Source organism: Zeugodacus cucurbitae, chromosome 5 (genome assembly GCF_028554725.1).
Source record: "Zeugodacus cucurbitae isolate PBARC_wt_2022May chromosome 5, idZeuCucr1.2, whole genome shotgun sequence".
In the NCBI taxonomy this organism is placed as follows: Eukaryota; Metazoa; Arthropoda; class Insecta; order Diptera; family Tephritidae; genus Zeugodacus; species Zeugodacus cucurbitae.
Window position 1 is genome coordinate 65,217,986 of NC_071670.1, and position 26,629 is coordinate 65,244,614.

The 26,629-nt window shown below is 35.5% G+C and overlaps 7 protein-coding genes and 1 long non-coding RNA gene across 9 annotated transcripts; 3 read left to right on the forward strand and 5 right to left on the reverse strand.

Annotated features, from left to right (window-relative positions):
* Positions 1-1,001: 1,001 nt before the first annotated feature.
* On the reverse strand, positions 1,002-1,852 carry LOC128921946 (uncharacterized). The gene is made up of 2 exons (XR_008471255.1): positions 1,569-1,852; positions 1,002-1,487 (listed from the first exon to the last, which is right to left on the reverse strand). It is a non-coding gene; the product is annotated as an uncharacterized LOC128921946 (long non-coding RNA).
* On the forward strand, positions 1,398-3,365 carry Adf1_11 (transcription factor Adf-1). Of its 2 annotated transcripts, none has more exons than XM_029041360.2 (2): positions 1,398-1,536; positions 1,849-3,365. In XM_029041360.2, exons 1-2 carry the CDS (start codon positions 1,398-1,400, stop codon positions 2,469-2,471), a joined length of 762 nt encoding a protein of 253 aa, XP_028897193.1. In that variant the 3' UTR covers positions 2,472-3,365. The 2 variants fall into 2 exon arrangements, with proteins under 2 accessions (XP_028897193.1, XP_054086979.1); XM_054231004.1 differs by having other exon boundaries at positions 1,852-3,365.
* Positions 3,118-4,371, reverse strand: LOC105213811 (40S ribosomal protein S15Aa). The gene is made up of 2 exons (XM_011186880.3): positions 4,223-4,371; positions 3,118-3,680 (listed from the first exon to the last, which is right to left on the reverse strand). The coding sequence occupies exon 2, from the start codon at positions 3,676-3,678 to the stop codon at positions 3,286-3,288; it is 393 nt and encodes a 130-aa protein (XP_011185182.1). The 5' UTR covers positions 3,679-3,680; positions 4,223-4,371; the 3' UTR covers positions 3,118-3,285.
* Positions 4,372-4,538: 167 nt separating this feature from the next.
* Positions 4,539-7,789, forward strand: LOC105213810 (protein GPR107). Its single transcript, XM_011186879.3, has 10 exons — positions 4,539-4,694; positions 4,762-4,935; positions 4,999-5,109; positions 5,179-5,324; positions 5,393-5,960; positions 6,023-6,121; positions 6,193-6,326; positions 6,396-6,545; positions 6,667-6,784; positions 6,848-7,789. Exons 2-10 carry the CDS (start codon positions 4,846-4,848, stop codon positions 7,424-7,426), a joined length of 1,995 nt encoding a protein of 664 aa, XP_011185181.1. The 5' UTR covers positions 4,539-4,694; positions 4,762-4,845; the 3' UTR covers positions 7,427-7,789.
* Positions 7,790-8,674: 885 nt separating this feature from the next.
* LOC105213855 (gustatory receptor 8a) lies at positions 8,675-12,023 on the reverse strand. Its single transcript, XM_011186949.3, has 5 exons — positions 11,159-12,023; positions 10,776-10,849; positions 10,644-10,712; positions 9,425-9,514; positions 8,675-8,960 (listed from the first exon to the last, which is right to left on the reverse strand). Exons 1-5 carry the CDS (start codon positions 12,012-12,014, stop codon positions 8,892-8,894), a joined length of 1,158 nt encoding a protein of 385 aa, XP_011185251.1. The 5' UTR covers positions 12,015-12,023; the 3' UTR covers positions 8,675-8,891.
* A 793-nt stretch (positions 12,024-12,816) lies between these two features.
* Positions 12,817-14,784, reverse strand: LOC128922161 (gustatory receptor 8a-like). Its single transcript, XM_054231808.1, has 2 exons — positions 12,899-14,784; positions 12,817-12,836 (listed from the first exon to the last, which is right to left on the reverse strand). The coding sequence occupies exons 1-2, from the start codon at positions 13,758-13,760 to the stop codon at positions 12,817-12,819; spliced, it is 882 nt and encodes a 293-aa protein (XP_054087783.1). The 5' UTR covers positions 13,761-14,784.
* Positions 14,785-15,468: 684 nt separating this feature from the next.
* LOC105213853 (gustatory receptor 8a) lies at positions 15,469-19,438 on the forward strand. The gene is made up of 5 exons (XM_011186947.3): positions 15,469-16,735; positions 18,742-18,815; positions 18,914-18,982; positions 19,106-19,195; positions 19,264-19,438. Exons 1-5 carry the CDS (start codon positions 15,820-15,822, stop codon positions 19,330-19,332), a joined length of 1,218 nt encoding a protein of 405 aa, XP_011185249.1. The 5' UTR covers positions 15,469-15,819; the 3' UTR covers positions 19,333-19,438.
* A 2,337-nt stretch (positions 19,439-21,775) lies between these two features.
* LOC105213809 (uncharacterized) lies at positions 21,776-24,832 on the reverse strand. Its single transcript, XM_011186877.2, has 2 exons — positions 24,648-24,832; positions 21,776-23,249 (listed from the first exon to the last, which is right to left on the reverse strand). The coding sequence occupies exons 1-2, from the start codon at positions 24,669-24,671 to the stop codon at positions 22,029-22,031; spliced, it is 1,245 nt and encodes a 414-aa protein (XP_011185179.1). The 5' UTR covers positions 24,672-24,832; the 3' UTR covers positions 21,776-22,028.
* Positions 24,833-26,629: the final 1,797 nt, after the last annotated feature.

Consider the following 26,629-nt stretch of genomic DNA (forward strand, 5'->3'; position numbering starts at 1 on the left):
AATAAACGTGTGTTGTATTGTGTGGTAGGTGTGCAAAAAGGCACAAACTCATTTTGACAGGTATGGTGGCTAATAGCACACGTAGGACGTTATCAATAACGATCGGCTTATTGTAAATGGCGATAAAGGAGAAACTATTCAAGATAGCAAAAGTCAGTCAGCAAAATAGTTAATTGAAATCCAATAATAATAATGATAAAAACATTTTAGTAGACTGGGAGCTGGGTTATGCATATACATGCATACATACTTACATATATATTAATTTACATATGTATATATGTGAGACATTAGCGAAACAAAAAAACTAAATCACTTTCGTGTATTTGAGCTGCAATAATATTTTGATGACGCAAAATCATTTTTAGATTATCATTTAATAGCATTAATTCCATATTTGTGCTTTTGCACAACGACACATGTTAACGTATGTGTGTATGTAAGGTCGGTTGGGTTGAAATAAAATTAATGCAAAGTGATTACAATACTATCAGAATAGCTGGAAAATTGCTGATAATATAAATGGAAATTTTGCCGCTTTAATTATACACATTTGAAAAATAATATCAAATGTTATAAGTATGCTTAATGCAACAATCCAAACTTGATTTATTGCAGAGTGCTGTTAGTCACAAACGTTTAAAAGAATTTGAAAAGTGCCATTATTTCATGTAAGCAGCCATCAATCTACATATATACTAGAGTATCGCATTTTTGTTAGTATCGAGTGCAAACTAAATACAAATGTGTTGCTGATAAGCACACATATTCGCGGCGTTTATGGCAAATGAAATATGTTTCCTAGCGTTATTGAGATAAAAAACGAGTTACTTTGGGTTGTACATACAAGCTTACAAACTTCCAGATATGCAAGAATGTTCATGAAAAATATTGATAAAACATGTGTAGTATAATAGCGCTGAAAATGCCCAAATTGCAAATATGTGTATATTTATGGCTTTTTGATACATGGATAATCAATTAATAAGTATTTTTGCGTGATTTTTAATAGCATTTCCACCAAGGAAACAAAATTTATTTATTTTTAAAACTTAACGACCATTTTACCCACTTTTATTGCATACTTTTAGGCGTTGTGGTAGCAACTTCACAATATATTAGCGTTGGCGTCCGAGTGGAAGCGAGAAGCTGATGCTACTTCTAGCTTTAAATCGCTGCATGTACATACATACATATATATTTTCATCTCAAAGTTGTCAAAGTGACAGCGAGCACCAAAGCGAATTTCAGCGATTTCAAGAGGGCGAGAGCAAAGCGACAAAAACAGGTTGTGTAGTGGTTGCTCACTTGAACTCCATTTTGCGATTATTACCGTTTGCTGTTTTCTTATTTACTGTTTTGCATTTTTTCTGAAAATAGTTTGTTTGAAATAAACGATGGACATTGATCCAGATACACTTATTAATGAAATTGTTTTGCATCCAATATTGTGGGATCAAAAACATAAAGCTTATCACAATCGTTACCTGGTCGAAAAAGAGTGGGAATGCTTAGAAGCCGCTATGAAACAACCAAGTAAGTATTTTATAGGAGAAATCATTATTTACCGGCACACAAAGCGACGAAAAGTTTCTCTTACAAAACGAGCACTCGTTAAATAATCGTTCTCAGCATCCTACTATGTCTATATACTTCGCACATTCAATCAGCATCAGCGCGCAGTTCTTTCCAAAGTGTTTTACAAGTTTCATCAATTTCTATTCCTACAGTTGACCTTTCTAATTTGAAGGTATACACCAACGAACAGAAAGACCCCGTGATATCTGATATCTGAACGTTTATACATGAAAAATCTTAGATTAACTCGCAATATTATCCTTTTTTCAGAAGATCTATTGAAAAAGAAATGGAAATATATTCGAGATCAGTTTCGGAGTGAATACAAAAAGATACTAGTAGCCAAATCCGGAGATCCTGACATATCTGAAGCTCAGTACGAACTGTATACAACATGGGCACACTTCAAATCGTTATTGTTCTTGAAAGACCAAATAAAACCGCGTAAAATTAGTGGAAATTTATCCAAATCTACAACTTGTGAAACACCCATAGTAGACTTTGACAATTCCACACAAGACTCTGCGGAAAACACACAATTTATTAATGTTAAAAATGAATTTACTGACTATGAATTGACGTCTAATACACCAGTAGCGACACAAGTAAATAAAAGGCATCACAGCAGCGCTGATGAAATGTTGACTCTTGAAGAACGAAAACTAGAATTGCTGGAGAAAAAGATACGAATTTCAAATGAGCGTGATGATGATGAGTTATTCTTCCAAAGTATATTACCCTTTATGAAGCTGCTGGACTTGGAACAAAAGTTAAGATGTAGAATTGACATACAAAATACCATTTACAATTATGCGTTTTCCGATACCAAAAACAGGTCTGTAAATATTGATGGGAACAGCACAGTGTTAAACAATAAACTAGAGACAAATTAAAAAAATAATGAAAAAAACTAAAAAACAGATTTCTTGTTCTACCATATTTCAATATTTTTTAAATTTTCAACTGAAATCCTTTCCTTTTTGCAAACTGTATATAGTATTTTGCATTATTATTGTTTTATTTTATCAAATAAAATTATTGTTTACCTTAAAATGCGTATTTATTTCCCATACGGTGTGAAGGGATACTTTTTTAAGCAAAATATTCGAATGCATACAAAAACGATTCGTATAAATCCATCGTTGATATTGAAATCTAAAACACCAAGGCAACAGCTTGCCTAACGTAATTCTTCATAAGTAACGAGCCACTTATTTTAAAGATTTAAAAAATACATCCAATATGGACAAGCATATACAGAAACTTTTGGAGGAAAGGTCGTTCACATTGCAGAGCTTGAGATGTTTACAGATCAATGTGGTACATTTGTTTTTCAAATGATTGTTTTTGATTATTCGAGTTATATACAAATTTACCAATTGTAAAATTTACCAGTGTAATCCTAATACACTTTTGTTATATGCAATAAATACAATTGATTACAAATAACAAAAAAATAATATAGCCGTTAAAGTGTATGACGCGCAAGCGCAATACCAACTAACTCGTCACTAATACATTAATATTGAAATGCATGTGTTTAAAACTTTTTTTCTATTCTTTATTCTCCTCCACACACAATTACTGCAGTATTTCAGTGGCTATTATCATTCTATTTTTGTAAAAAATAATATAAACACTTTGCTTTTGCCAGCTGCAATAGCTTAAATACACTGTTTAAAGTGTAACTATCCTACTGTGTCCCGCTTAGAAGAAGAAACCAAGAATTTTGCCTCCCAAATGTTTTCGTCTGGCCTCCTCATGATCCATGATACCGCCGGATGTGGTCAACACAACATAACCGAACTGACGTGAGGGCAACAAGTTGTTGGTCCACTTTTCAATATCATTGATGGGGACATCGAAGCGGGGCGAGATGACGCCGCATTTGTTCAAGCGACCAGTCAGATTAACTACAATTTTGCCGGAACGATGATCATCGACAATTTCGAATTCACCAATGTAGCCATGTTTCATCATGACAGTGAGGAATTTGACAATAACTTTCGAGCAGGGACGCAGGAGAACCTGACGCTTGCCACGCTTCTCAGCGTTGTTAATGCATTTCAAGGCATCAGCCAATACGTTCATTCGCACCATGGCTGAAATAAAAAACAAAGTTTATGTTAAAACGAATAGAAACTTCTGAATATTAACGCTTCAGTAGGATCTTCCAAGTGCTGTGGACGCTATATATTATCGTAATAACGAAAAATTTATGGTTTAGTGTAAAAATGTAGAATTTTATTGAAAGCCACGCAGCAAACGAGCATGCCTACATGCATATGCAAATTTGACAGTTTGTAACTAGAACGCCGCAACCAATATTTGTTGTAGTTGAAATACAAGCGCAACACATAGCGAAAATCCACAAGCTCTATAAATTCCATAAATCCATTCATTGAACATTTCATCTAGCCGATGTTGCAAATTACATATTGCATGGCTTTGGTAACAAAACATCAACGGCATTGAAATACGGTCAAGTCGAGAGCAAATTCATTTCACTTCGTAGATGAGTAACGAAATAATTCGTGTGTGACAAAATTGTTGGGAAATAAACGCATAATTCATAATAAAACACTTTTCCACAGCACTTGTTGAAGTTTCCAAAGAGTTTTATATGATTTTTCACTAAGATTACCTAAGATTTATTTTGTTGAATTTTTTGACAAATTCACCCGAACGCGAACGTATCGAAAAAGAGGAAGTCCATATTGCTTCAGTTGTCAGCATTGCTTTTTGACAGCTGTCAAAATCATTTGCGAGTTGCCGGATGCGTTAACTAGTACAGGGTGACTGAAATTAAACGTGAATGTTTCAATAAAATTTTTGTTTTAATATCTTTCACAACTCGTATTAGTACAATTATTATTTATTATTAGTTATTTATTTTTAACAAGATAAAATTCTTCTCTCTGAGTCAAGCGTTAAAAATTTTCGCGACCTCTAGCGTTATTTTTATTTTAATATTGACAATCAGATGTTACTTTTCCTGACGAATCGTAAATTTTATACGTACATATTTTCTGCTATTTTGCTGCTGCTGAAATATTATTGTGAAAATTGTATATTAATTAATAAATATCAAAGCAGCAGTACAACTGAGATAACAGGTATAGCATTGTGGAATTTCATTAAAGTTCATTTATAAAACAAATTTAAATGTTTCTCTGCCGATAGAAAAAGAAAAAACAAATTGACACAAAACTGACACCGTCAGCTACCGCAGACGTCTGTTGTAGCCATAAATAACAAAAGCAAACAATGGGTCATCAGACAAAATACAAATTTTTAATCCTTCTAACGCTACTCATTGCATTGGTGGCGGGCAGAAAACATCATCTAGAAGTGCGCGTAAGTAAACAATATAGACTAAAGTAATACAACAGATATGTTAAGGCTTGGTTTCGCTTAAAGCATGATGTGCGGCCATATATCGCTTTGAGTACCTTCGGTTTCTATATTGGTGGACATTTGGATGTGCAATTGAGTAAATTGCATATCGAAGATGAGAATGAAGAAGATTTGGTAAGCATTTATTTTTATCTTATACTATATATCTGTATTAAAATTATGTTTTTTTTTTCTTATGTTTAGTATGGACTTACGCTAGATAAAACGACAATCGATCAATTAAATCCCTATTTGGACTCGCATCAAAACAAATGTATACTAGAAGAGCCTTCGGAAATGCAACGTAGTGGGCCCATCTTAATATTTTTGTTTGATCTGAAAAATCTGCTGTAAGTATCTTTTTTCTAAAAAAAATTTGTTTACAAAATAAAATATTTTCTGTACACTTTACTCGCAGTGTAAGAGTAAAATGTTCGCCAGAGTGGAAGAATCAACATATTGTACGCAATCATGATGAGCTGCCCATGTACCGTGGCAAACGTTACTCTAAACTTAGTGATTCAACAATCTTCCTGCAACGCCGTAGACGTAGTGATGATGCCGCCGCCATGGGTGAAGAAAACGATATACCATTGGACGAGCACGAAGTAGTTGATGACGATGATTTGGTTGAAGTGCCACAAACTGCTAAGCCATCATCACCATTGCCACCTGTTAACCCACCCGCACCGAATAAGGCGCCAGCGGTTGCAGTGCCATCAGTTGCTGCAGCAAAAATGCCATTAGTAGCGGTTGATAAGAAGGCACCATTATCTGTTGCACCAGCCGATAATCCTTTCCCACATGAGCCTGAAAAAGATGAAAATCCCTTACCACATGAACCAGAAAAAGCCGATAAAGCTGCACCGGCGCTTATGTCCACCCAAATTAATTTCTTCGAGAATGCGCAGTATGAGATTTGCCGAAACTATACAATGCCATTGACAAAGAAAGTAATTGATGGCAAGGTGTATTATAACATGTCGGTAAGTTAATTGTATTGTTTATAAATACAACTGTGTATTATATATACAAGTAATCGTTACAGTTCTCCATGCTTGTGGCTGCATTGCATGATGAGGGTCTCTACAATCTGCATTTCCACGCCTGTCCCAACTATAGAACACTGAAAGAGCTTTCTTTTGATGTAAGTTGGTTGTTTAAACACTTTTTTATTTTATTTTTATAATAAATATAAATATTTTGAAATTTTTTTAGGTCGACATTGAAGAGAAAAATGAGAATAATTTCCTCTCCGCTGGTGAAATGCCGCTTCCGGCGCTATATTCAATGATGAGTGTACTATTTTGCTTATCTGGCTTCTTCTGGATATTCATTTTGAAGAAGAGCAAGTGCGTAATTGTTTTTTGTTTTGTTTTTGTAATTAGATAAGATTGTTAATATTTTGCTTTCACTTTTAGACATACCGCACACAAGCTACACTATATAATGGCTTTATTGGTATTCCTTAAATCGCTGTCGCTCATGTTCCATGCCATTAATTATCATTTTATTGAAATACGTGGTGAACACGTTGAAGCCTGGGCGATTTTGTACTATATTACACATTTGTGAGTATAAAAAGAATTGCACAAAATTTTATTTAGTTTTAGATAAAAGCTTTCGTTAACAGATTATTGTGTAAATTTCATTAAAAAACTTAAAAATTAATATTTCTTTCATCACTCATAGGCTGAAAGGTTCCGTTTTATTCATCACAATCGTGCTCATGGGCACCGGCTGGACTTTCATTAAGCCCATACTGTCTGATAAGGATAAAAAAATCTTCATGATTGTCATACCGCTGCAGGTAAACTAAATAATAGTAATTAAATTACCTTTAAATATTAACACATAACATCTGTTCCACTAGGTGCTCGCTAACGTCGCCGAAATCATAATTGACGAGTCCGAGGAGAGTGACATTGAGTTCCGCACTTGGCGCAATATTTTCATCTTTGTCGATCTGCTCTGCTGCGGTGCCATACTCTTCCCGATTGTCTGGTCCATACGTCATTTGCATGAGGCCTCAGCCACCGATGGCAAAGCAGCCATTAATTTGCGCAAACTCAAGCTTTTCCGCCAGTTCTATATCATGATAGTCTGTTACATTTACTTCACACGCATCATTGTGTATCTGCTGAAGATGACCGTGGCATTCCAGTATGCTTGGCTGGATGAGATGTTCCACGAGATGGCCACATATGTTTTCTTCGTGCTGACTGCATATAAATTCCGTCCCACTTCATCGCATCCATACTTCTCGGTGCGCGACATGGACGATGACGAAGTGGAAGTACTTACAGAATCTGGACTCACCGAAGGTTTACATCGCACGAAGGCGCTTAACCGCACTGTCTTACCGCCGGCTGGCTCTACACTACTTAAAAGCACATCTGAAGAACGTGAGAATTTGATAACGAAACGTGAATCGAGTCATGAGTACGATTAAAGAGTAGAGTGTAGAAAGCAGTGTTCATGCTAGCTGAAGTGTGAGCAATGTGGGAAGTAACTGTGCATTTTTTTGTTTGAACACGAAGTCTATGCGTTGGTTGTACATATGTATACAGTCGTATGTTGCCAGTATCAGTTTTTATATACATTCTAATTTCCTTTTCTTTTGTTTGCTGATTTTGGGTTTTTCGTGAAAATAATGCATAGACAACTTATACATATAACACATTGGCAGTATGTTCCAGCACACTGCCCAACTATTATGATACTAAATATTATTTTAGATAATTTTTATAACTGATTTATGGAGAATGCAATTAAGCAATAAACTAGATATACATACATATATATTTCAGAATCAGTTTTGTATAGTTTGTTTCTGCTAACAAGTTCCTGCAGTGCCAATGGAAGGAGAAATATTTCCAAATTTTTTCTAAACAAAATTATAAAAAAAAAATCTTGTAATGAGCCGCATACATATTTATTTATTGTTTCCACTAAATGTCTGTCAAATAGTTCTGCCAAGTTGTGTAGTATATAGCGCTTTTATAACAGCTTTCTTACACCTTTCGCTCGCAGCTCACATTCACTTAGACGCAGTTAATCGAGTCATAATTTCTGATTTTTTTAAATATTTTTTAAAATGTTTTGTTTTAATATTTTTCTTTAAACATTTTTTAAATAATATTTTTTTAATATTTTTGAAAACTCTTTTTTTAATATTTTTGAAAACTCTTTTTTAATATTTTTGAAAACTCTTTTTTTTTAATATTTTTGAAAACTCTTTTTTAATATTTTTGAAAACTCTTTTTTTTTAATATTTTTGAAAACTCTTTTTTTTAATATTTTTGAAAACTCTTTTTTTTAATATTTTTATGTTTTAACATTTTTTTTTAATTTGTTTTACAAGATTTTTTTTCCTATTTTTTAATATTTCATTTTGAATTTTTTTTTTGATAAATATTTAATTAATTAATATAATTTTTTTTACATTTTTTATATTTGTTTTTTAATATTTTTTTAATTTTTTAATATTTTATTTTGTTATTTAATATTTTTTTTCCAATTTTTTTTTTAATTTTGTTTTAGATATTTAAAAAAAAATTTAATGTATTTTTTAAATATTTTTATTCAAATCAAAAACAATTCCAAATGCAACGAAGCTCATATATTTTGTCAAACGCTCACGTGTTGCCAGCAAACCTATTTTATTTACATAAATAACACAAACAATTTTATTGCGTACATAATATACATACATACATTTATTAGTGGCTAAGTACATACATACAAATGTAATAGTTTTTTAGTTTAAGTAATACATATAAGCTTTGAAAACAAGGCAGCACTTGAAATTTAATTCAGCTGTTTATGTAAATACCGTTGTGCATACAAATGAAAGCAAATTCGTTGTACATACATACACACAGACACGATAACTTAATGCTTGAGCTTTGTAGTGTTTATAAATTTTTGAATTTCGGCATAAATTGTATGAAGAACACCATATATGTTGTTATGGAGCCCACAATCTGAAATTGAGAAAATATATATGTATTTAAAATGAAGGCTACTTAAAAAGCTAATCCCTAGCTAAAAGCTCAATATAGCATTGGAGCACTTGAGTCCGAAGGCGAATATTTTATTAGCATATAAGGGGTCTTCACAATGAGCTCAGAGTGGTTTAATGGTTAGTTTTATAAAAAATTTAATTTTTTTTTTGAGGTTATGGGCCATAAACCTTTTTTCAAATAGTTCTGTGTGTTGGTGACACTTTTTCTCTGCATAAAAATGCGAGTTCGTTCCTGCTATTTAGACGATTTTTTTTCTTTAGCGTGAAGACCCCTAATTTTTGCTTGTTATACTTCAAAATGGTTTCTTCGGACTCGGTGTTGCAAAAAATTTTAGATTTTTTGTTGTATTATTTTAGTAAATTTATGTTATTACACTTGCACTTAAACGACATTAATTTATTGATATTTTTTTGTAAACATACACTGACTAGCATTTTTCCATCCAAAGCGGATATGCCCAAACCATCAATACGAATTTTCTGATGTAATATTTGTAGCGAAAAGTTTTGTATCTGCAAATAAAGAATTCCAACTATAATATAAAAACTCTAAACTTAAACCAAATGAATGTGTGTTCATTATTATATAGAATATCTATAGGGAATTGCACCAGAACAAAATAGGGTATGTGCTCCAACTCTCCACAAGACGCTCACAAAGTCGAACTCGCATTCTCCAAGGTCATAAACAAGCAGCTGAAATGATCCGAGTTCTCTAAATCCAAACATAAACGAAGGGTAACACAATCTTGACAATTATCTTGAAACTTAGAGACTACGCATCAGTATTCTACTGACTTTTTACTCAGTACACTGAGGAGCACAAAACCAAAGGCAAATTTTTCAGCATCCATCCGAATCATCCGTTCAGAGGACCTCACATTAAAAAAGAGCTGAAGCATTGAAGGTATCTTATAAAGCTTCTAAACCTGACTTTGAGTCTCATCTCCATGTTCTTGATATAGTAAATAGTACCCCAATTCTAAATCCGAAAATACTGATTCTATCGACCGTTTACCATACTTCGTACCGAATCCAAAGTACTACAGGACCGACTCCTGATATTCCTGATTCACATTGGCAAACACGGCCCCACCTCGTTTAAATCACGGCCTAAGTCAAACGCGACCGTGTGTCAGTAAGCTTTAGATCTTCGATATGTTTAACCACTTCACTTTTAATGCCGCCGTTACAGTCTCGTCTCAAAACGAATCCGTAAGTGAAATCAAAAGTTACTCTACTCTAAATGAATCGAGATTAGTTTTAATTATTAGGTCTACAGCTTTGCTTCCGCCGTTTTTTTGTAAATTTAAGTAAGCAAAATATCCCGCAAATGTCGAGAACTCGGCTCAAAAGTGACATTTTCAGTTGAGAATAAGTTTGGGATGCAAACAGATCTCTATAAATATTTTGTTGGGTTAATGTTGACACAAATGTCCAAGATTGATATAAAAAAATCGATTTAATCGACCCTAGAGACATCTATTGGAAAACGGCGGAAGCAAAGTTGTAGACCTAATAAATTGGTCGATAAGTCTCGAAGAAGTTCCGATTATTATGGCTTATATTACGGTACTGGCGATAATAACTGATCAGTCTGAAACATTTGAGAAATATTTAGTTACTTGTTTCAAATAAATACCTGAATCGAGATGAGTGAGTTGTCCACCGAGCTCCGAATGTTGTGCAATTCAAAAGCTATGAACTTCACCTGAAGAAAATTTCATTAAATTAATTTCATAAACCATATGAGAATTCAAAGGTGTCGACATACTTCATTCATGCACTTCTGAGATGTCAATAAAAGCGCTGGAATCTCTAAGTATGCAGGCAACAGCAGCAAATTCTCTGTGAAATGTTAGAAGAAATTTGTTAATAAATAAAGAGTAATGATCGATGCGATACAATTTCTTTAGACAAAAAATTTGGGGTTTCTCTATCGGCATTTTTTCGTGGACTTTCTTTTATCCGGTTTACAGAAAACTTCTCTGCTACTATATGGTCCATGAGAACCATATATAACAGCAACTCCTAGAACTGATCTTAATACTACAACTAAGAACGCCTTATATGAATGACACAGACCATCACATGGACTACAATAAAAATCTCAAACGTCTACTTTAAATACAAATAAAAGTAGGTTTACGAAAATACCCATAAATTGCCAGCCGACATATTGATTGAAGAACATAAAATACGCATCGACCACCACTCGCACATAGAGCATCAACAGCACCGCCATGGTGGACATGCTGAAGGCGCGTTGAAAGTAGTAGAGCATCTCGTAGATGCGTTGATAGACCAACTGCTTCTCGGCCAACTTTTGACGCACGAACTTTTCGAAACCCGCGAAGGGCACTACGCGTCGAGCAAAGTTCGTATACTCCGCGAGCAGACCAATATCGTGACGCAACTTCTCCAGCTCGTGGCGTATAATCTCGATATGCAAAATTATCTGCATATTTCGCCAATGCGCCATGTAGATGAACGGTATAAACATCGACCAAAACAGGCACAGATTACGATCAGCTGGACGCATGGAATGGAACAATACCTCGATGGTTGCATCAATTAACGTTAGTCCGTAGAAAATACACAGAAAACGACGATATGTGCCCAATTGCGTACGCCAATTGTTGTTATCCCCTTTGAATTTGTCTGCAGTTCTCTGATTGAGCAACGCGTATCTTTGCCAAAAGCTGCGCAGCGCACAACGCCCCAACACTGTCTCCAAATAAATGACGAGAACTGTCAGCTGTGCAATGCAGACCTTCAGTACATCATTGAAGTAGCCGAAACGATTGCCGGTGAAGAGAAATTCATTGGGCCTAACAAAGGTGTTCACCGTCGTTATGGAAAAGGCGAGCAATAGTAGTACGGTCCAGGCCACGAGCCGTTGTTCGTTGATCCTTTGAGCTTTGGATTGTACGTGCAGTGAGACGTCGAAGCAACCGATTAATTGAAAGAAACGTATGTGTAACCGCACAACGAAAGGCACTTGTATAGTCATCGCGAAGCTTTCAACTCAACTGCGATGTGGTGAATTTGAAAATATTGAAAATTCGTATACACCGAAGGATGTCAATGCATGATAAGGGATCGTAATTGAGTGAAAGCGCATTTTTCACAACTGATCACATCTAATTGATATATGTATGTGTTGTGAAATTGATAAATAAACATATTTATTAGTAATAGTATAGATTTTTGATAACTTCGAGTAATATTCAAAATTAATTTTAATTTTTTTTAAATAATGGTATTCTCTCAAAAATAATATATGAGGTGTGTTCAAAAAATAACAGGAATTTTTGTTTTTTAGAAATATATATTCTTTCGTCTAAATTATTGTTGTCGTCTGCAAAATAGTCCTCACTCGATTTTATGCACTTATGCCAGCTCTTCATTCAATCGTCGAAACACTTCTCAAACTCAAGCAAACTGTGATAGCTTTGGGCTCTTTCAGCGATTTCTCGTATGCTTGTAAAACGACGACCCTTTGAAGTTCTCTTTATTAAAAAAAAAAGGGAAAAAGTATCCCGGAATTATGTCTGACTAATTTTAAATTCCCGTCATTTTTTGAACACACGACGTATGCGTACTATTTTAAAGGTTTCCAAACTTTTATGTAATAATCCTTCAAATCTCAAGGCTTCTTCACAAATACTCCTAATTTGCCACGCCTACCTACTTTGTAGATCGACATTTATCTTACGACCAACTTCGATTAGGTTGGGCAATTTTCTTACGACTCTCTGAAGTTTTTGGTATTTATGTATATAATACTACTTCCGTTCACCGAACCTTGACGATTAACGAAACGAACCAACAACTCAAAAAGAGATGTAATCAAAGAATAAGAATAATTAAATTTTGAATAGTTCTTCATATTACCTATGACCTCAGGTCGGTTGGTTATGTGATACGAGTAGAGCGTGAAGTATGCGTCAACTACCAAACGGACATATGTAAATAGAAGCACTGCAATCGCCGAAATACCAAAGGACTGTTGAAAGTAGTCACACATTTCATAGATACGTTGATATTGCAACTGCTTCTCAGCTAACTTTTGACGCACAAAGCCTTCGAAACCCTCGAAAGGCATTACGGTACGTGTAAATCTTGTATACTCCGCCAGTAGGCTCACGTCGTGTCGCAATTTCACCAATTCATGATTTATAATCACAATATGGTATATGATTTGCATATTCCGCAAATGTATCATATAAGTATAGGGTGTGAACATAAGCATAAACTGTAGCATATGATCGTTCTTCTCACGCATAACGTAATAGACGATCTCTAAAATAAAGTCAAACACCGTAATGCCATAGAAAACGTAAAGAAATCGTTGATATGCGCGCAACTGTGTACGCCAGTCGATTTTTGTGCTTTGAACTTTTTGAGATATCGCTGCATTCAACACTGCATATCGCTGCCAGAAATGCTGTAGCGCCTGACGCCGCAACACAGTCTCCATATAGATGATGACCACCGTAACATATGCCATGGTAACTTTGAGCGCATCGACGAAATAACCAAAACTTTCACTGGTGAAGAGAAATTCCGCCGGATGTACGAAGGTATTTATGAAGGTGAAGGTATATATTAGCAAAATAAGTATCGTCCAAGCGACTAAACGTTGTTCGGCAAGCCTGTTCTCTCTTGGCTGTGTATGCCAGGAAACATCGCAACAACCGATGATTTGAAACAATCTCCTGTGAAAACGTACCACGAAAGGAACCTGTTTGCACATGGCAAAGCTTTCGAAGCGACTGAATGAAATATGGTAACTGCGGTTATCGTAATTGAACGCGCATTCATCAAAGAACGGAATTAAAAATTCGATAGTGCAAGGAAGGATCTAAAAATAATAGTGACTACTTTGAAATATCAAATCTATTTAATTTACTTTACACATTAGATTAATTGGTTGCACAGTGGTGACGTTCTTCAGTTGCCTGTTGTATAATAATGTTTAATATATAGAGTTGCGAATATGAAATTGGAAATATCTGAATTTTATCCGATCAAGAGCGAGCATATTTCTTGTTTCAAGCTGACATAGTGGGAAATTCTCATATAGACTTAGCTATTTTGAGCTTAACCTATTTGACAGTCTCATTAGAAGTTAAAATATTTGTTGATGAAGCTGTATGAAAACGCTTTCGATGGGACCAATTACGTTGACTCTTTCAAGATCTTGTATGTTCTAAATCTCTATCTCTCTTTTATAAGTATTTTCTATTAACTTCTTTCTTATCGTTCGAGATCTAATTATAAAGTTCTGGTCTTCTAGTTTAGAGTAAACAAGAAAAAACGTTAACTTCGGCTGTGCCATTAAGGTTATATAGTTAACCGATCTGAACAATTTCTTCGGAGATTATGTTATTACCTTAAGCAGTAATCCATGTCAAATTTCGTGAAGATACCAAGTCAAGTGCGAAAATTTTCCATACAAGCCCTTGATTCCGATCGTTCAGTTTGTATGGCAGCTATATGATATAGTGGTCCGATATCGGCAGTTCCGACAAATGAGCAGCTTCTTGAAGAGAAAATAACATCTGCAAAATTTCAAAACGATATCTTAAAAACTGAAGGACTAGTTCGTATATATACGCACGGACAGACAGACAGACGGACATGGCTAAATCGACTCAGTTCAACATACTGATCATTAATATATATACTTTATAGGGCTTCCGACGCTTCCTCCTGGGTGTTACAAACTTCGTGACAAACTTAATATACCCTGTTCAGGGTATAAAAACAACAGCACTACCAAAAACTATGGATGACTGTGACCTAAGAGGGAAAGTTTTCAACTTTCGGCAGAAGAAAAACAGAAAGATTCCTGGGAGATATTTATGATGAAATTTCGATTCCGAAATATCAGCCAAGATTTCAACTCAGGACGGTCTGGATTTGCCTGACTGTTGAAGCTAAGTTACAGAAATAGAGCCACATTTATATGCGTCTAAGGTCTGCCATTCCAGTATAATTTCTCAAATAGTTTCATATTTGCTAAAATACTACTTTTAAGGTTAGAAAAATTACACATATGATATTATTATTCGTCGGATCATAATCTTCATAATAAGTAAATGATACAATCTTTACAAGCAAGGTAAACTCCAAATACAGAGAAGCTCTGGCCGAAAATAGTCAGTTTGCATGTCTTCTTGAGAACCCGTCGAGAACAGATCTGAAATGATTCGAATACCATCTACCTGAAAAATATATGAACATAGTTCATCAAAAAGGCCTTGTCTGGACAACTTGTCGGATTATTAAACTTTTTTTGTCTATGAAACCAATAAATGATTGCTCGACTTGAAGTGGATAAGGATTTGGAAAACAATAACCGATTTGTTTTTCTTTTTAAGTACTTAATGACCGAGGTACGAGTGTCATGTAAACATATGTAAGTCTTTATGTCTCCATACACATTTCTTGTTAAGTTTGAACACCTGTTCTTGGCATCGAACACAGCTCCTGAGCAGCCAGCGTCAGCAAAGTGTGTCTCTGACAAGCGATGGCGATAGCAATTACTCAATTTGTGTCAGAAAAGGGTGATTAGCATCGCGGACATACGTATTTCGCGACAAGTGGAACGAACAATCAAATTAATGGAATTGCGAAATGAATTCACTTTTCGATTGCGTACAACTCTGCATTAGGTCACGCTTGTAACGGCATATACGATTGTCAGTATGAAACAAACACGGCTATTGTAAGTCAGTCAGCCGCCAATACAAGAAGAAAAGAACTTGATTTCGAGTGACAAAAGCCACCAACATACGAGCTATGCAAATATGAAGCCGCGAAAGACCACCAACTCTGAGTTGCAGCAGCCGGTGCTGCTGCTGGATACCTTCACCTTGCTACAACTGCGCCTGCACCAGCTTTTCGGTATGTGTGCCGTGCCATTGGGACGGCAATGTGACCTCGCCACGGTCAACCAACGCCCACAGTCCGCCGGCATCTGGCAGCAGCGATTCCTGTTGCTTTGGCACTGTTTACATTTCATATTATTTTTCTTGGTGCACTTGTGGACTAGCGTCAATCACGATTCGATACTCTACAACAGCGATAGTTTTGGAAAATTTAACGATTTGCTGAAACTAATTGGCACAATTATATCGCATTTCGTAATACTCACCGAAACGATAATACGGCGGCGTGCTATGGAAAAGTTCCTCACGGTCTACACACAACTCCATTACAAATGGCATGGTGCCGTCGGTGTCCGCGCCGAATTCCAACTCTATCGCAAATTCTTTTGTCGCAGCAGCATTTTCATTTTTGTTGTGATTCTAATTGATGTGGCTTACCTACGTGAGATTAGTAGGAATCGTAAGTGGATGACATTTTTCATACCCTTTATACCGAGTGGTCTAATTTGTAACCTGCGATCCGTGCAAATTATGCTCTTTATGGAAATGTTGCGTACCGAGGTGGTCCATTTGAACGGGAATATTGAACGTTTGGTCTTATTTAGTGAGCGCAACTATCGTGTTAAGTTTCAGAAGCGCGACCAATTTGAACGCAAAATATGCGCTGAGCTGCAGACCTTCATGGAGTGTTATCAGGAGATCTACGAAATGTTTACACTCTTGAAGAAAGCTGTGGGTATGTCGATGACATGTAACTATGTGAAGGATTATGTTATGATACTTTCGGAATGTTACTGGTCCTATTGGATGGTTTACAACGGAGAACATATTACTGGTAAGTAAGGGTTTTAATGGGGTTTTCTTTAAAAATAACAATACAGACTTTCGAAGTTTTTAATAACTATATATGTTAACAATAACTATTTTAAAAAAGCTTTTTCTAACTTTGAAGGCTGACTTCGAAAATCGAAGAATGCACTTTCTTTTTCTTATAACTTAATCTCCCGAAAAAACTTAGTTTGGTCCAATATCCAGTCCAGTGTTTTAGAGTGTTATTGAAGTTCTGAAAGGAATACACGTTTTTCGTTCATAGAGTTGGGGTAATGTCTTATTTAAAATGCCTAGGATAATATAAGGGCCGATATATACATAGTAAACGGTGATACAGTGATCCTCACTTTTGGTATCTGATGTCTTGAAAGGCTTAGAAGTGAAATATGGGAAAATGAGAAGAAGGCGTGGTAGTAGTATATTTCTAAACTGTAAGGTGCATGCATCAGTTTCTTTGCGGAATATGGTCGGAAGAAAGCATGCCCGACGATTGGAATCTCAGTGTACTCTGCCCAATCCACAAAAAGGGAGACCCCACAATCTGCGACAACTATCGTGGGATAAGCCTCCTTAACATTGCTTATAAGGTTCTATCGAGCGTATTCTGTGAAAGACTAAAGCCCACCGTCAACAAACTGATTGGACCTTATAAGTGTGTCTTTAGACCTGGTAAATAAACAACAGACCAGATATTCACCATACGCCAAATTTTGGAGAAGACCCGTGAAAATAGGATCGACACACACCATCTATTTGACGACTTTAAAGCTGCTGTCGACAGCACGAAAAGGAGATGCCTTTATGCCACGATGTCTGAATTTGGTATCCCCGCAAAACTAATACGGCTGTGTAAGCTGACGTTGAGCAACACCAAAAGCTCCGTTAGGATCGACAAGGTGATTCGCTATCGCGTGACTCCTTTAACCCGATGCTGGACAAAATTGTTCGAGCCGCAGAGCTGAACAGAGAAGGTACAATTTTTTATAAGAGTGTACAGCTCCTGGCGTACGCCGATGATGCATCAACACCGCCAATAATGTCAGCCTTGAAATCCAACGCAGAATCACTCTTGCCAACAGGTAGCACCTGAGTAGGAAATGGACTGAGTAGGAAATTGAAAAGTAAAGTCCTCTCTCGACGAACAAACACTAAACTCTACAAGTCTCTCATCATTCCCGTCCTACTTTATGGTGCAGAAGCGTGGGCGGTGTCAACATCCGATGAGACGGCACTAGGAGTTTTCGAGAGAAAGGTTTTGCGGAAGATTTATGGTTCCTTAAACATTGGCAACGGATACCGCAGACGATGGAAGGATGAGCTGTATGTGTTATTCGACGACATAGACATAGTCCAGCGAATAAAAAGACAGCGGCTACGCTGGCTGGGTCATGTTGTTCGAATGGACGAAAGTGCCCCAGCTCTGAAAGTTTTCGATGCAGTACCCGCTGGTGGAAGCCGAGGAAGAGGGAGGCCTCCACTTCGATGGAAGGACCAGGTGGAGAAGGAATTGTCTTCACTTGGTATTACCAATTGGCGCCAAACTGCCAAAAAGAGAGATGCGCGGTGCGCTGTTCTGGATTCGGCTATAACCAGTCAAGTAGAAGAAGAAGAAGATATTTGGGGTCAATGATACATTTATTCCAAAATGGTTCAGAAGTTACTGAGATATTGTATTTCACTTAAAGGGTATTAGCGGTCCAATTTTTGCGTCAATTTACATGAAAGCCTATCCTTTCTATTCAATCATATGTTTCTGAAGATTTTGGTCTTTTTTTTGCCTACCTTTGATCTCTTTGGAACATAACATTAAATCACAAATTAGATTGGATTAGCTTCAAAATTATAGTTCAATGGTAGGTATTTCTTATCTTTTCTTTTATTTTTTCTTAGTAGTTTATTACATACCGGGTGTTTTGGGATGAGCGTAGTTATGAACCGATTAATTTCATATAATTCGGTAAATATCTGTTTATATAAAGGTTTACTAATGTATCTATATTTCTGTTCCAGAGTATCTTTTAATTGTTCCAACTGCCGTGTCCATCTTTTTGCTGCTGATAACGTCACGAAATTGTATGCGATCGGTAGGTGGTTTATTCGACAATGGTTTGATTATCACAATTTGAAAGTTTTGTAAATTAAGTACTTCAATGAAGTGTTTAATGCTCTTTTTTTTGTGCAGACAAATTTCCTCGCACACAATATACACAAAATACGACATGATATTGAAGATTTCAACATTTCAACGCGGGTAAGTTTCGCCTATACATATTTACATGAATATACATATATAGCATATAGCCGCGAGCTATTTTATGTACAATCACAGCATAATTATTAATGAGAGTTCACTATTTGTTCACTATATATCAAGCTACAAAGCTTTGCTTTGCAAATGCTACACCAGCAGATCATCATCGATGGCTTCGGTTTCTTCGTGCTGAATTGCAATATGGCAAGAGATGTAAGTCGCGATACATGAAATTCTTTTATGTAAAAAAATTAGAGCGCAAAAAAATTAATTTTTTTCAGATTCTCGGCTCAATAGCCACTTATATGATCTTCTTTATACAATTTATGCCCAAGTTCAAAAGTTTTTAGACCGCTGAATATTGGCATACAAATGTCTATATGTACACGTGTGAGCATGAAAAAGCAGCCGCCACTTCGTTTTTTAATTTAAAATATGAAGATTCTTATTAACGTTTGTACAGTCTTTTATTTGTTCTCATAAAAGAAATAAATATAATTATTTTACATGTACAGTAGTACCTCGACATACGAGTGCCCCAACATACGAGTTTTTCGAGATACGAGCCGACGAGCAAGTAATTTTTTGCTTTTAATTACGAGCGAAATACACTCGAGATACGAGTCTGGTTCGGTAGAAAAAGTGGAAAAAACACCCCGAAAAAGTTGCAACAGGTCGTGCATCTAACCTTTTTAATGACACTTACCTAACTCATTTCCCGAACATTCTAAGAGGGAGGAAGAAACAAGCCTCCTTGGATATATTTTTTTCTAAACGGCCTACTGGTGAAAGCGAGAAAAATGTAGCGAAAAAGGCAAAGACCAGACTTTGTACGAGGGTTACTCTTAATGGTAATTTTTGTAGTCATTGGATCGAATTGGAGCCGCCATTTATAAATTTAATGAAGCTTCTCGAAATCACGGAGTTTATCTTTGCTTGACTTCGATGTTTTTGTCTCATGATAGTTTTATATATGTTTGTAGGTCATTAGAATAGATAAAATTTCTTATGATCCATTTTTGGTAAACAAATGTCTCAACTTTGGATCCCACAAAACTCAGAACGAGGCTTGTATGGATTGATGTAAGAAATAACGGATTTACTTGCGAAAGAACATTTAACCAAACTCTGAAGCAGTTTAGGGGGTGTTCCAAGAAGAGCAATATCAAAAACTGGAAACTTTAAATTGAAGAGTTCCGATATACTGTTATGATTTATATGAAAGGGTTTGGTTAAAGAAGTTCTTCGAAAATCAGTTCCAATGAATACAAGCAATTCCAATTTACAACAAGCAGATTCAATAAATAATGAAATATTGAAAAACAAGTAAGGAAGGGCTAAGTTCGGGTGTAACCGAACATTTTATACTCTCGCAATTTATTTATTTAACTTTTTTTTATATTATATAATACACAATTTGACCCACGTATTCGTCATATATATTGTATAAAGTCCATTGAAAGTTGGAAACCATAATATTAGGTCAGAAGCACCGAGGTCCTCATGTTCGATAAATGGGGCCTTGAAAACCTATGGTCCGATTTCGGCGATTTTTAGAATGGGGCTGCCGCACTATAAACGTAGTATTTGTGCAAAGTTCTGCATCGATATCTTCACTAGTGCTTACTTTATATATTGTAAAGTACACGATTCAATCGTCTTCAAAGTTTTGGTATATGGGAAGTGGCCGTGGTTGTGAAGCGATTTGGCCTATTTTCACAACATATCATTGAGATGTAAGGAAACTATTATAAACCAAGTTTCATTGAAATCGGTCTTGATTTCCTGAGATTTTTGAACCATCAGTGGGCGACGCCACGTCCATTTTCCATTTTGTAAAAAAATCTGATTGCAGCTTCCATCTGCCATTTCTTATGTGAAATTTAGGGTTTTTGGCGTTTTTCGTTACTGAGTTAACCCACTTTTAGTAATTTTCAACCTAACCTTTGTATGGGAGGTGTGGGCATGGTTATTATCCGATTTCAACTTCGTGTGTGGTGGGGTACGTAAGAGAACTGATTGTAGAAAGTTTGGTTTATATAGCTTTATTGGTTTGCGAGATATATACATATAACCGATATGCCTCTTCCTAGTACGATCCTTTGTTCCAAATTTTACTTTTATAACTTCATTTATGACTTAGTTATGACACTTTATGTGTTTTCGGTTTTCGCTATTTTGTGGGCGTGGCAGTGGTCCGATTTTGCTCATTTACGAAAGCAACCCTCTCACGGTCCCAACGAACGTGTGTTCCAAGTTTCATCAAGATATCTCAATTTTTACTCAAGTTATCCGTTGCACGGACGGACGGACGGACGGACAGACAGACATTCGGATTTGAACTCCACTCTTCACCCTGATCACTTTGATATATATAACCCTATATCTAACTCGTTTAGTTTTGGGTTTTACAAACAACCGTTATGTGAACAAAACTATAATACTCTCTAGCAACTTTGTTGCGAGAGTATAAAAATGAATGCTAAAGTGTATTGATCATAATGGAGAAAATCTCTAAAATAAAATGTTCAATTTAATACCAAAGATATCCACATTCTCAATTCGTCAAAGTTTATGGCGAGGATTTCTCAAATAAAAAATATAAAATGAAGTTAATGAGTTTCCCGAGAAATTTTTCAGAACTCTGCTTCATTATTGATAATTTTTCCACAAAGTTTTTTTTTTTTCAAGTGAATCATTTTGGCTCTTCCAACCGCGTTATAAGAGAAACCCTCAACCTAAAGAAACCCTTTAAGTGTTGACAAGCGACGCCAAAGTTCCAATAAAACATTATATAGTATATGGTTTTTTTATTTTTTGCCACACTATTCTTTAGTACTTTTATTATGCGTATTGATTTTATACGCTTATTTAACTAATCGCCTTAAGACACTTTGAACATATACATATAGTATATAGTACATACCTACATCACTATTTGTGTATGCTGAAAAGGTACGCACTTGTATAAATAAATTACATTACAACACTTAAATACACTTAAACTCGTCTATATACACATTTGGCTAGATACTCTTAAAACTAATTAAATAAGCGTACTCCAGCGCCGATAGGGTGAGTGGCTGTGATGATCTAAGCCTTGTACATGACTTGCAGAATAGCTATCAATGCCGGTGTAAGTTTCAGCTGCTGCTTGCGTAATTGAGCTTTCTCCCCCAACAGGTAGGTACTTGTCGCCAATAAAGGGTTTAAAATGTCCATCATTAAAGGTGGGAGACTTGAATTGACCGTGGAAGTCCTCTGCTTCTTTAGTGGGTAAGCTCAGAGTTTCTTTGGGGGTTAAAAATTTATGGGCTGCTCCTAATATTGCTGGCGTTTGATATGGTGGTAAATAAACATTCGTGTTCGGTTGGAAGTCATCGAGCGGACTTGAATCAGCACTACTAAAAAGCGGTTCTGTTTCTTTAGGTAAACTGAGAGTATCTTTTGGAGTTAAAACGTTATAGGCCACTGTGTCAGTTTGATCCACTGATGATACCGGAGTTTCATAGGGTGGCAAATAAATATTCGTATTCGGTTTAAAGGCAACGTGTGGATCTGAATTAGCGTCATTATAAGACGACGATTCTGTCTTATGAGCACTCTTAAAACCATTATAATCATTCGCAGTTGTCAGATATGTAGTCGCTTTCGAATTGGTGTGAGGTTTAGTAGATTTTGTTTGTGTTCGGATGGGATATTGGTAATGATTTGTGTTATGTAGCTCATGTTCCTCCGCCGTGGATGGCAAATATTTTGACTCAACAACTCTATATAGTTCATTGTGTGTTTTCGGCTTATGTTGGTGTTTGTGTCGCTGTTGTGTTGGGTATATATTTTTGCTAATTATCGGTTCTTTGTATTCGATAATCTTATAGGTCTTTACAAAGTTTTCAGGTCTCTTATCAACAACCTTGCCATAATCACTCTTATAGCCCTCGGTGTGTTGCGGTAAATGCTCATTTATATCATCGGTATGTTCTGTATAATCCAAATGAGTATTAATAGTTGGACTTTCAAATTCTGATAATAGAATATTTTCCAATAAATCATCGAATTGGTTGTGCCGTAGTTGGGGTCGCACTGGTTTGTGTGATGGATATTTATGGTGTTTATGTTGTTGATGATGGTGGGGATGAGTAATCTTGTTAGCGGGTTCACAATCTATTGATGCACCAGGTACATGCACTTTAATGTGTACATTTTCGTTGCCAAATAGTGGTTCACCATTATTGAAGACTGGAAGTTGTGCGAGGCTAAGCAGGCACTGGGAGAGAGGTGAAAAAGAGTAAAACTTCTCAATAAGTATTAATATTAATTAATATTAAGTGTAATTTACAATCGGTCATGTCAAATATATTGAATAAAATATATATATATAAGTATCTGAATTTGGTATCCCTGCAAAACTAATACGGCTATGTAAACTGACGTTGAGCAACACCAAAAGCTCCGTCAGGATCGAGAAGGATCTCTCCGAGCCATTCGATACCGAGGCTTCAGCAAGGGGACTCACTATCGTGCGACTTCTTCAATCTATTGCTGGAAAAAATAATACGAGCTGCAGAGCTAAATAGAGAATGTGCAATCTTCTACAAGAGTGTACAGCTGCTGGTGTATGCCGATGATATTGATATCATCGGAAGCAACAACCGCGCCGTTTGTTCTGCTTTTTTCAGACTAGATAAAGCACTTCGCTTCTTCGCTTCTACGGGTCTGGTGGATGAGGACAAGACGAAATATCTCCTGTCATCAAACAAACAGTCAGCGCACTCGCGTCTTGGCTCCCACGTCACTGTTGACAGTCATAACTTTGAAGTTGTAGATAATTTCGTCTACCTGGGAACCAGCATTAACAGCAATAACAATGTCAGCCTTGAAATCCAACGCAGAATCACTCTTGCCAACAGGTGTTACTTTGGACTTTGAGTAAGCAATTGCAAAGTAAAGTCCTCTCTCGACGAACAAAAATCAAACTCTACAAGTCGCTCATTATTCCGGTCCTGATGTATGGCGCCGAAGCGTGGACGATAACTACATCCGATGAGACGACTCTTGGGGTTTTCGAGCGATATACTGCAGACGATGGAACGATGAGCTGTACGATTTATACGACGACATTGACATAGTTCAGCTAATAAAAAGACAGCGGCTATGCTGGCTAGGTCATGTTGTACGAATAGATGAACACACTCCAGCTCTGAAAGTGTTCGATGAGGTTTCTACGCCAAATATATATATAAGTAGTTCGGAGTTCAAAAGCGAAAAGAAAGTGTAATTAAAAGAATTAAAATCATCGAAGGTGGGATCAATATGATTTCAGAGCCTCGAATCATTTCCATGAATTATTTTACAGGTATTTTAGAATATTTGTGGAATTGGCATAAATTGTTATGTAGCCACTTTATGAAGTCTTGATAACACCCTACACTTTGTAAATAGTTCACAACACACACCAAATTAATTTATTTTGACGATAAAGCATGGGGATTGGAATAAAATATGAAATAAAACTGTTTGACCACCACATTGAAGCTCCATGCAAGTAATTTTCAAATTTCTCCAGCACTACTTGTAGGGATTATACATATATGTGAAGTGATTTCGAATCATTTGAAGAGACGATAAATATTCATTTGCACTCAACCACACTTTGTGTACTCACTAAAACACTTGAAATGTAATGCATTGCGTTTTCTTTATCCTTTATAATAAATTTTATTTTCGTTTAAGTTCGCGAGATCGTCACTTCAACACTTTAACACCTTGAGCGACACCGATCGTTTAAGCCGCTCGCACAGTTTTGACAAATCTTATATGCACATTCAACTCAATGTCTTCAAGTAGTCACAGCATATATAAAATTAATTTACAATTAGTGTTACATAACGGTGTAGATATATATATACATACATATAAACAGATGCACAATCAAACAAGCAATAGCGCCGTCGCTAGTGACCCGCTGGCCCATCTTGAGGCGTTTAACGACAATTATCTCAGCTAAGATGAATCGTACAAATGTAAAAGGTTCGCAGGCTGGTATCTTGTTTTCAAATATGAGTGAATGAAATGAAATACAAAATAATTAATTGTTTTGACAGTTTTAATGATTCCTACGTTATTAGTTATGTCAGAAGAAAGTTAATGAAAGTGCGAATTTTTTGCTGATCTTTGCCATGGGAAAACATTTGTCGTTTACCAACAAATATAATATTGGATATTTTTTAGCTCACAACCATACAAAAGTAGTAATGCGACATACTATCTTCAGATTCGTCTGAGAGTAGTAAGTTGAGGTGTAGTAGAACACATAATCTTAAAAAAAATATTAAGTTTCATTCTTTATAGATTCAATATGCTTCTTCAAAAAAAATATTTTTATAAATATTTGTCTCAAATACAACAAATTACCTAATTTTGAACTAATACATTGAATAATACTATAAATTAAAAGAGATTATTTGTAGTTACATGACTCGCATTATAACTAGCCATTTTAAAAAGACGACCTCAGTTTTACCATCATGTTGTCAATGATGATTTTGGAAAATACCACAACAAATAATGTGCCGATCATTAAATGATTGATTGCGTTTGTTTAGCTTGCAGTAATCGAGAGCACAACGATTTCTAAGAATGACTTAATGGACTTAGCGAGGCAATAAGTGTATAAGTATGCTAATATACAATGAATGCAGTTTGTTGATGTCGTCATGCGAAAAGCATAAAAAGCAAAAATATTCATATTTATATATTTATATATACATAGTTATATACATATGTACATTTGAAACTTCAATGAATGAATTGACATTTTACGCAAATCATTGCAAAAGTCAGTGTGGAGATGTCTGAGAGATGAAGTTTTAATTTCCGCTTGTCTTGCACGAGATGTGTTCAAGTAAGCATATAGTTAAGAGTACTTATTTGTTGTTTATAAATATAGAAGTTTTAATTTAAAAAAATTTCAAGTATAAAATTTTATATTTTCAAAGCAGTATTCATCTTTTCTTAGTTTCAAAATTTATTATTATAGTAAAACTGTTATTATTATTGTATTGAAATGTGGTGGTTTATTCCTCGAGCAATTTTATGTAATAAGTTCTTTATATTAAATATTTATTGCTTGAGAAAATAAATAATATTTTTGCCAATTTCCTATTTTCCGATATTTCCTTGCATTGAGTTTCTCTTCTCTTGTATTGAGTTGAATAGTTGTTAAGTCATCTATTAAAGCATCGTCATGTTCGATTGGTTAACAATTATTACTTTTTTGAAATAAAATAATTATTAAAATGTGTTAAAATATCAGTATTTTATTAAATTATACTTATAACATCGATGCGGAAGTCTGTGCGATGAATTGTCATAATATTATAAATTTAAACTATGTAGCAAAAAATTACCTAAAGTGGGTTATACATAGTATAAGAGCTGAAAAATCTTTGTCTTAACAATTTCACTTAACTTGGATGTCATCGTTCATTTGATGCAATATGCCATACTAGTTTAGTTTGTTAATTATTTTACTATATTCGAAGGAGTCGATAAAAAATAATTTAATATCAATCCGTGGGTATAAACTTGTCGGACGCTTTGGACTACACCGAACAGTCGATTGAATTCGGATGTTTAATGATGTAT

Bases quoted from the DNA above. Each gene is read 5' to 3' on its own strand.
- Adf1_11 (XM_029041360.2), top strand. From the start codon at position 1,398: ATGGACATTGATCCAGATACACTTATTAATGAAATTGTTTTGCATCCA. The intron at 1,537-1,848 runs GTAAGTATTTTA...TCCTTTTTTCAG, and splicing joins AGCCGCTATGAAACAACCAA to AAGATCTATTGAAAAAGAAA.
- LOC105213853 (XM_011186947.3), top strand. From the start codon at position 15,820: ATGAAGCCGCGAAAGACCACCAACTCTGAGTTGCAGCAGCCGGTGCTG. The intron at 18,983-19,105 runs GTAAGTTTCGCC...CTATATATCAAG, and splicing joins ATTTCAACATTTCAACGCGG to CTACAAAGCTTTGCTTTGCA. The intron at 19,196-19,263 runs GTAAGTCGCGAT...AATTTTTTTCAG, and splicing joins ATTGCAATATGGCAAGAGAT to ATTCTCGGCTCAATAGCCAC.
- LOC105213810 (XM_011186879.3), top strand. From the start codon at position 4,846: ATGGGTCATCAGACAAAATACAAATTTTTAATCCTTCTAACGCTACTC. The intron at 5,325-5,392 runs GTAAGTATCTTT...CTTTACTCGCAG, and splicing joins TTTGATCTGAAAAATCTGCT to TGTAAGAGTAAAATGTTCGC. The intron at 6,327-6,395 runs GTGCGTAATTGT...TTTCACTTTTAG, and splicing joins TTCATTTTGAAGAAGAGCAA to ACATACCGCACACAAGCTAC.
- LOC128922161 (XM_054231808.1), bottom strand. From the start codon at position 13,760: ATGTGCAAACAGGTTCCTTTCGTGGTACGTTTTCACAGGAGATTGTTT. The intron at 12,837-12,898 runs GTAATATGAAGA...TCTCTTTTTGAG, and splicing joins CAACCGACCTGAGGTCATAG to TTGTTGGTTCGTTTCGTTAA.
- LOC105213809 (XM_011186877.2), bottom strand. From the start codon at position 24,671: ATGCATTACATTTCAAGTGTTTTA. The intron at 23,250-24,647 runs GTGAGTACACAA...CCTCTCTCCCAG, and splicing joins ATTACATTTCAAGTGTTTTA to TGCCTGCTTAGCCTCGCACA.
- LOC105213811 (XM_011186880.3), bottom strand. From the start codon at position 3,678: ATGGTGCGAATGAACGTATTGGCTGATGCCTTGAAATGCATTAACAAC.
- LOC105213855 (XM_011186949.3), bottom strand. From the start codon at position 12,014: ATGACTATACAAGTGCCTTTCGTTGTGCGGTTACACATACGTTTCTTT. The intron at 10,713-10,775 runs GTATGTCGACAC...AATTTTCTTCAG, and splicing joins CTCAGAAGTGCATGAATGAA to GTGAAGTTCATAGCTTTTGA. The intron at 9,515-10,643 runs GTATTTATTTGA...CTTTATTTGCAG, and splicing joins ACTCACTCATCTCGATTCAG to ATACAAAACTTTTCGCTACA.